A 9,310-nucleotide genomic window follows, 5' to 3' on the forward strand; every position below is an offset into this window, starting at 1 on the left:
AAGAATGGATGTGTGCAAAGTCCAATTCTCTTCACCCTCCTCAGAAAGTAGATGTGTTGGTGAGCTATTTTGACTGTGTAAGGTGTGTTCTGGGACCATGAGAGGCTGTGTGTGGTGTGCACTCTTAAGAGTTTGAAACTGCTCGCGGTTTCCACGGCTGTGCTGCTGATATAAAGAGGGGTGTGAGTGGTGCGAGTTCTCCTGAAGTTGATAACCAACTCCTTTGTCTTGTTGGCATTAAGGAAGAGGTTATTTACCTGGCACCAGGCCCCGAACGCTTCCATCTCCTTGGTCTTGAGAACCACAACTGAATCTCTCACATCTCTGAGAATCCTTTCCATTAGTTTGCCCACCTCTAAAGTAAAACTCACTGGTCTATAATTCCTAGAATTATCACTATTACCTTTCTAACAAAGAAATAGCATTGGCCACCCTTTAATATTGTTATACTACCCTTGTGGCCAGTGAGTGTGCAAAGATCATCGCCAAAGGCTTGGCAATCTCTTCATTCACTTCCCATAGTAACCTGAAGTATATTCTGTCCAGCCGCAGGGACCTAGCTGTCCTCATGTTTTTCAAAAGTCCCCGACATACTCACTTTAACATCAACATGTTCAAGCACATCAGCTTGTTTTACGCCGTCCTCATGTTCGTCAAGGTCCCTCTCACTGGTGAATACTGAAGCAATTAAGGACTTTTCATTTTTGGTTTAAATGCTCTTTCATTCCACAGTTAAACATTCCCTCACACCAGTGCTCTTGCTGCACCTGAGATTTTTTTCTTTTTCTCGGCATCTCTTCACACCTGCCCAATTCACCTCACACACCTTCTCCAAGGGTTTCTGTAGAGCCCTCTAATTGATCTTACTAGCCTGGCGTGCATATAACCATAGATATTTCCCTATGACCACCTGATATCATTACCCTCAAGATCAAAGTGTGAAGAAAATCAAATGAAAACACAGCTGCTGGAAATATAAAACCAGACTATTAAGACATAGGAATAGAATTTGGCCATTCAGCTCATTGAGTCTGCAATGCCATTCCATCGTGGCTAATTTATTATCCCTCTCAATTATCCATTCTCCTGCCTTTTCCGCATAACCCTTGATACCCTTGCTAATCATGAACCTATCAGCTTCTGCTTTGAGGCTATGAAGACTGCCCCTGCTGCGGTTTTCTGTGCCCACTAATATGATGAACTGAGACTAAGACTTTAGGCCCACTCCAGGCTGCGCGGGACTTGGATCTAAGGACTCATTTTGGTTCAGGATGTTGTAGCTCGCTTCTGTTGTTTGCATGATTTCTGGGGTTTTTTTCCCTTTCTCTGCAGGCTGGATGTTGGTCTTTATGTTTTTTTAATTGGGTTCTTTCGGGTTTCTTGATTTGTGGCTGCCTGTAAGCAAATAAATCTCAAGGTTGTATAATTTATACATTTGTTGATAATAAAATGTACTTTGAAATACATCTGGTGACTTTGCCTCTACAGCCATCTGTACAACAAATTTCACAGATTCACCACACCCTGGCTGAAGAAATTCATGACCTTGTACTTAAAGGCTGTGCCCTCTGGTCCTAGACTATCCCACTATCAGAAATATCCTCTCTTTGTCCTGTCTATCTAGGCTTTTCAATATTCAATAGGTTTCAGTGAGATCCTCTTCATTCTTCTAAACTCCAGCGAGTAGAGGCCTAGAGTCATCAAACACTGTTCATACATTATCCTTTTCAGTCATGGGATCATTCTCATGAACATCTTCTGCACCATCTCCAACGCTAGCACATCCTTTCTTAGATAAAGGGCCAGAACTGTACACCATACTCCATGCAGTCTGAGCAATGCCTTATAAAGCCTCAGCATCACATCCTTGCTTTTATATTCCAGTCATCTTGAAATGAATACTAATACTGCTTTCTTATTATCGACTCAACCTGCAAGGTTAACATTTAGGAAATCCTGCATGAGGGCTCCTGTCCCTTTGCACTATTGATTTTTGAATTTTCTCCCCATTTTTAAAATAGTCTTCATCTTTATTCTTTCTACCAATGTGCATGCCCGTATACTTCCCTACACTGTATTCCATCTGCCTTCTTTGCCCATTCTCCTAAACTGACTCCCTGCTGTCTCCACACTACCTTCACCTCACCTATCTGTGTATTGTCCTCAAACTTGGCCACAAAGCTATCTAATTCATCATTCAAATTATTGACATATAATGTGAGAAGAAGCAGTTCCAACACTAACCTCTGTGGAACACCACCAGTTAGCGACAGCCAGCCAGGAAACATCCCCTTCATTTCCACTCTTTGCCTGCTGCCAGTCAGCCGATCTTTTTTGCATGCTAGTATCTTTTCTCAAGTACCACAAGTTATTATCTTGCTTAGCAGCCTCAAGTGTGAAACCTAGACAAAGGTTTTCCGAAAATCCAAGTTAGCAACATTTACTGACTAGTTTTTGTCCATCCTGCTTGGTATTTCTTCAAATATTTATTCAAAGATTTGTCAGGCAATGAAAAAACAGAAAATGCAGAAAATACCCAGCATGCCAGGCTACAGTAATGTGAAGAAAAACTGAGGTAATATTTCAGGTCAAAGACACTTTGTCACAACTGACACAGAATACTCACAACAGTCTTAGTGGTCAATGCTTTAGCAGGACAGTCACACATTTCTTCTGTTGACTGATCATGTCATTCCTTCTGATTCAACTAAGAATTATGTTAATCACCACCCCATCTGAAGGTTGCTATTCCAGTTTGTCCTGTCTGAGACTACCTGTTTATATTTAGCTGGAACTATACTATCTCTCTTGCATTTGTCTAACATCTTTTGTGGTAGAATTTCAGTAGTTCATTGATCATGGTTCTACAATGTATAGTCTCTGTGAGAAAATGTATTGGGTGATCCCACTCCTCTGTATACTGTTGTCATCCTTTTTTTAGTTTAGTTCCATGTTTTAACTTGTCCATTTTCTTTTAGAAAATGTCTGTATGTTGGAAGACAGTCCATAACATACAAAGGACTTTTGATGTAATGTAAATTTGCCAGTTTATTAGCATTTGGAACTGGTAATGAATTTTTTTTACTCCTGTAATGATCTGAACATTACAATTGCTGAAGGCTTTGGGATGAATACAGAAATGGTAGAATAAAAGTTAGTACTTAATGCAATTCCAAAGATTTTGTCAGGTTCAGGAAAAAACAATTTATCCTTAGAAATGATTACGGATCTTCCTTTGAAATATATCTTCCATGAAATAAGAGATCAAATCCCTCTATAATTGCAAAATGACTGTCTTGCTTTTGTACTCTAGACACATGCAATTTTCCATCCTTTCTGTAATCGTATGGGTGTTGCCGCTTACAAAATTTAAATGATAGACAACTAAGAAATTATTGAAGAAAGGATGTTGCTTTGTAGAGATGCAGATTTTAATACTCTTTGTGAAGCCAGCAAAAAAAAAACAAAAACATAGTAAATTATACCTTGTTACTTTTCTAGTGCATCACACAGAAAGAAAAAAAAGAAACTGGCAAAACCATTGGATGTGACAATACTGGAGTCCAATGTAATGTTTGCTGAAGATGATCATAAGATTGATGCAAAGACTGCAAGAAAGAAAAAAAAGTCTCTAAGAAACAAAAGTACAAGTGGTGAAAGTAATGGTGCTTTTAAGCTGGACTAGAACACCTTTTCAACTTGTCTGTGGTATCTGTAGATAGTTGAAAAAAACAGTAATGTGGACAATTGCAATGGATATGCCCAATGTTTAGAGAATGCTGCAATAGTTTTTTTCACAACACAAAAAACTAGTTGGTTGGTTTTATAAATATATCAGCTAAAAGTGTTTAAATAATTTATAAAAAGTAAATATTTCTTCCAGTCATATGAGTTTGAAAAAAAGTTGAACAACTCACCACTTTGAGATTTATGGGAAAGTTTGATTATTTTAATTGAAATAATTGAACTTTACTGGGTCTTATGCTTACTTCAGCTGTAGTGAAATTGCCAACTAGGAATTAATTATATTTAAATAAGACATTACTAAAGTGAGATTAATGTTTGTTATAGTTATTATATTTAATTAAGCCTTTGTTACCAAACATGTCTTCTTTTGCTTTAATATTTTTGTTTTAGGTTGCAGTACATCTGTCTGTTTCTGTTATTTAATGAAGATCTTCACTCTACTTAAATTCCAGATTATTGTAATACAGGGAACTCATTGGTTATAGTATAATGTATCTAAACAGATGTTCTATCAACAGAGCCAAGAGGGCAAATGTATGGAAACCTGAAGCAGATTTTCTATCTGTCAAGTTTGATGTCAGATCTCATTATTCTTATTTTATAAGATATGACTGATTTTCTAGTTAGCCAAGTGAATCTCTGTTAAAAGAAAACATTTATTTAAAATATGCAGTGCTTAAAAATACTTAGTCATTAACAAGAATTAACTTTTCAAAAGCTTGGTATCTACACTACTAGTATTGAAAAGTTTGTAACAGTTGTATATAATCAATTTCAGAATTTTGTTTTATTTTGATGTTACTGTTGGTGAAATGATGCCATTTTAGCCTTAATCGTCAGCAAAAAAAATCTGTCACATTGGTAGACTTAGATTTTTTATAACACTACATTTTAGGTTATTAATTTTTGTATTCACAAATTTTTGGAATGTTTTTGGCTACCTTGCAAAGTAGAAGATGAATATAATTTCAGCAATAAATTTATTATAAACTTGAACCTTGATTATTCAGTGTCTTTGTCTCGGGTAGAAATGGAGTCATTACATTTTTAGTAATTGAAATGCCATACTTCTGGGAATTTTTTAGTAGTCCCAGTGAAGGTCACTTATTTTCTTTTATGCATTAGCATAAAAAGTTTAGTAGAGTTTTCAAAAACTGGCTCTTGTATTACTCATTTAATCTGGGAAACTATCCCACTGTCTTTCTTAGAGGCTTAATCAAAGAATATCTCTTCATCAAAGATGTTACTCGGACAAACGACTAAAACTGTTGAACTAGCTTTTCAGTCTTAAGTGAAACAATGGAACTTATCAAAGAAATTGCAGAAAGATGTAGTAATTTTTATACCTTCGATTTAATGTTTTGTCACTATCTCTTAATGCCATACATCAGCTGTGGAACATCTCATTAAGGTACACTCCCAGATAGGAAATAAAAAGCACAATTTTTAACTAACTTATAACAGTTTATGGTGAAGATTATAAATTAGAATATGTATTTTGTTTAATAGGAAGATGCTCAAATATCACTAAGTATTTAAAACTGGTGAAGAATAACAGTCCAATCGAATAAAATTAATTTACTAGGATCAGAAAGTAGTAATAACTGAGGATTTTGCTTCTAACAACTTCATTATGCATTTTTCAACTAAGCAAAAAGTTTAATGATATTTTCTACAACAGGAAATTTTTCTGAAATGATGTTTTTCACTGATCTTTCCCTGGTTGCATTGCAACAGCGCTCCCTGTGGAGAATAGGGAATTAATGGAACCAACATAGCTTCCTATGTTCCGCTTTGCACACACTACTCAGAGAATGGTAGGAATATGGAACTCATTACTTGACAGTGTGGTGGATGCTGTTTTCATTCCTACTGTACTTCTTAATGCTCCCCAATACCAAGACATATTTGGCAATATTTATGAATCTCTTTAAAGCTAACGTTAACCATAGATAAACAGACAGTTCTTATTTGCTATGTATTTAATTACAGTACATTTGTAGAGAATTTGATTTTTTAATGTTTGCCTTTGTTTACTACTTGCAAATCTTTTAATGTAATTCCTTTAGAAATATGCATTAGTCTGCTTAAGCTAACACACCCATAATTGACTTTAGTTCCAACTGTGTCCCTGTCAAAATATATACAAAATTCAATTATGTTGCAATCACATTTCCTTACAAGGGTCCTTTACTATGAGGCAACTTACTAACCCTTAGATAAAGTCAAAAATAACTTCTTTCTGAATTGATTCTGTAAAGTTTTGCTCCAAAAGATTTCTGTGATGCATTCTGTGAATTCCATCTCCAAACCATTCTTTCCAATTTGATTTCCTCAGTCGATGTGATGAAAGATCATAGTTCCCCATTATTATATTACATTCACCACAATTTTACTTCATGTTTAACTCCCTCCCTAATTTTCTGCTGTTAGGAGGCCACTAAGTATTTCAAGCATTTTTTAAATTATTTCTTGTTATCTCTTGATTCCACCCTTACTGATATTACATCCTATTCTTCTGGGCCAAGATTATTGCCCACAACTACCCTTATGATCCTATATTATCAGGGCTTTCCTCTCCCCACCCCTACCCTTCCTTTTAGTTTGTTCTGAATTTCCATGTGTAAAGAATAGTTAATAGTGAAATAATGAAAAGGTGCATTCAAATAGATAGTCATAGAATAACGTACCAATTTAAGCAATAGAGTCTTATATCTCTTCAGTATACTATAATGCCATCTCTGAGAAGAAACTTTGTTGGGCAGTGTCTTGCAATGTTACTAAAAATTTTTAAAGATCGAGAAACTAATATGGGTTGATCACACCCAAGTTTAGAGTGATTGGGAGAGCACAAGAAAGAAAGACATCTGACAGTCCTTGCTGACAAGTGGCTTTAAACACAGACTAGCCATAATTGTTTCCTACTTAATTGAATGTCAGGATCACTTAGAGTGAACAATGGTCCAACCCAACACAAGCCTGCACAGACAGCAGTGAAAAATTGCTAGGTTGTTGGCCTTTCTGGGGAGATGGGGGATGCAGAGTTACTAATGAGGTACGAAATTCATTACTTCCTTCTGCTCTATTTCCTCAGGTGAATGAAGTAAACTTTGTCAATGGGAGGAATGGGAAAGCATAATTATTTGTTTAATAAAGCAAGGTAGTAAAATGTTGAAAGAAAGTCATGAAAATATCCTTTGCTGAATATATTCAAGACAAAGATCAAGAGATGTTTAGATGTTAAGGAAGTTATGGAATATGGGGTTTGTGCAGGAAAATGGCACTGAGATTAAAAATAAGCCTTGATCTTATTGTGACAGAAAATGTAGAAGGAGCCAAATAGCCAACCTCTGTTTCTATCTGTGTCTTGCATTTCATGTTTGCTCCCCAAATCTATGCATTATACTAGTTCTACAGAGTTTTTTAATGAGGTCTTGGTTAAGTGCCATTGAACCCTGATTTCACAGATCACTTGATGTTTTGGGTTAACTGCAAATAATTGCGATGCAAGATGTTTAAAGTTAAGTGCATGGATGTGTATGTTTTGTTTTTAATCATCTCTTTGACATCATATCAATTGCAAACCTGAGCTCATTCACATTTTGTAATCACTTGCTAACTTCCGACAGATATTCTCCAATTTAGCTTGAACTTGCATTCTTTATTTGGTCAGTAAGTACTACGGAGTGCTTTCTACAGGCTATTTACAGGAAAGAAAAATATGCCTGGGGATTCTGAAGTAAGACTCTGCACAGCACTAGGCAGAGAACATGTTTGGCACATGTCTACAGTCATTCAGACACTCTCCTTCTGGCTTTATGTAAGTCAAGAATGGACTGCTCTTTCCTTAATTGCAAGTATGAAAATTGGGTAGCTTGTATCAAGAGTGCTACAACTTTTTACAGCATTCCACTTCAGTGAATGACATTGTATATCATTACAACAACAATGAATTAGCTGCTGTTGACCTTATCTCAATCTGGATATTAATAATGCATTTTAATTGGAAATGGACTCACAGGTTAGTGAGAAAACTGCTGGTTCTTTCTTGGGTGTTACGATTTAAAGAAGGAATTGAGTGTTCATTATTGGACAGTTATTAACCACTTGGTGATTATAAAGTTCACAAATATAGAAATGGGGAAACTAAATTCAATATAATGTGGCATGAAATACTTGGAGCCAAGCCATTTTTGCAACATCCTGCCATTAATTTTTATATGACAGGTCAGGCAAACTGAAACACCCAGTTTGGTTTGTTCCCAATACATACTTATGTGGTTACTATAGTAGAAGAGAGTAGAACTTCTTTAATTTTGTTATGAAGATGTAACAAAAGCCCAATTTACGATACTGTGCTAGCTTGAAACTGAGTAGGTAGACGTGTAATGTGGTTGAATGTAATTCCATTGTCGCTCCTTTGCTTAACTAAAGATGTTTACTGAGTATTCACAGGGTTCTATGCTGTACGTGGCATCAAAATTTGCACACGGTAAAAAGGAAGCATTAAGTTCAAATTCTGTATGCTTGGTAGCTTACAGTTGTCATAGAATGGCACTTTCAGTCTGCCGGGACTGGGTATAAACCCAAAGGAATATAAACAGGGGGATGTAATGCACCTGTGTTTTAAACCCACAGTGGTAATTTATTTCCTTAACAGATAGAAATTTTGCTCAACCAGATGATTTGAGTTTCTGGATGCAGATGTTTGAGGAATGACCATAGTATTTGAACATTTTCAAATGCAAGACCTGTTTCCGCTTCAACTCCCGAGGGTCAACCACACATTGAGGCACAATGCACTGAACCTAGATTACTGGACTGTTCACTATTCTCAACAGTCAACAAATCAAAAGTTATTTTTTGCAAAAATATATTAGACTGTTCCACTCCATTGTCTGAAATGTGCAAAGAAAATAATTGCATCAGTGTTTCAATTGGAGCTTAGAAGTTATTAACAACATCTGCTCATTTCAATATTTTGTAAAACTTTTGTAGCTTAAAGGTGGCAGCTGTTTACTTAACCAATTAATTCTATTTAATATTTGTTTCCCTGAGTTTGGATTAACAAAGAACATGCAAACTTCTTTATTTATGCAAAGTCTGGGAGGAGAATTCTGGCAGCCGTTGTTTATTTCAAAGTGGTTCCTTCTTTTTCAGTTTGTTCATTGTGGTTATGGCAAGATGATCATTAATTTAATAAGAACCTAGTTAGAGAGAAATTATACAAACCTCCCATTACATTAAAAATTCATCTTGTTTTAAATTGATGAACTTAAGTAGAAGACATCGGTGATGCAACTGCTCCATTGATTCACCTTGATCACTAATGAGTTAATTTTGTGACATACTTCCACTCTTTTCTTCAATCTACTGCTCCTGTATTTGTAACATTAAAGGTGCATATGCAACTGAAGCATCATGAAAATTTCACTGCTGTTCTCCGCATAATTGGCAACCTGTCATCTTTCATGATGCCATGTGTTTCTAATACTTATTGTTTCTTTCAAGGCATTGTCTGGCTAGGCATGATCCAGGGTGTTTAACCAATTAAATTACTTAA

The 9,310-nt window shown here is 35.8% G+C and overlaps 1 protein-coding gene across 2 annotated transcripts in view; it reads left to right on the forward strand.

Moving 5' to 3' along the window:
- ahi1 (Abelson helper integration site 1) overlaps nt 1-4,743 on the forward strand; it is a 182,793-nt gene extending 178,050 nt beyond the window's left edge. For both annotated transcript variants that reach the window (XM_073056315.1, XM_073056316.1), the window contains one exon: nt 3,502-4,743. In XM_073056315.1, the coding sequence (XP_072912416.1) occupies nt 3,502-3,685 (184 nt within the window). In that variant the 3' untranslated portion in view covers nt 3,686-4,743. The remainder of the gene's footprint in view (nt 1-3,501) is intronic.
- The last annotated feature ends 4,567 nt before the right edge of the window (nt 4,744-9,310 follow it).

This window comes from Hemitrygon akajei, chromosome 9 (assembly GCF_048418815.1).
Source record: "Hemitrygon akajei chromosome 9, sHemAka1.3, whole genome shotgun sequence".
NCBI classification, from domain to species: domain Eukaryota; kingdom Metazoa; phylum Chordata; class Chondrichthyes; order Myliobatiformes; family Dasyatidae; genus Hemitrygon; species Hemitrygon akajei.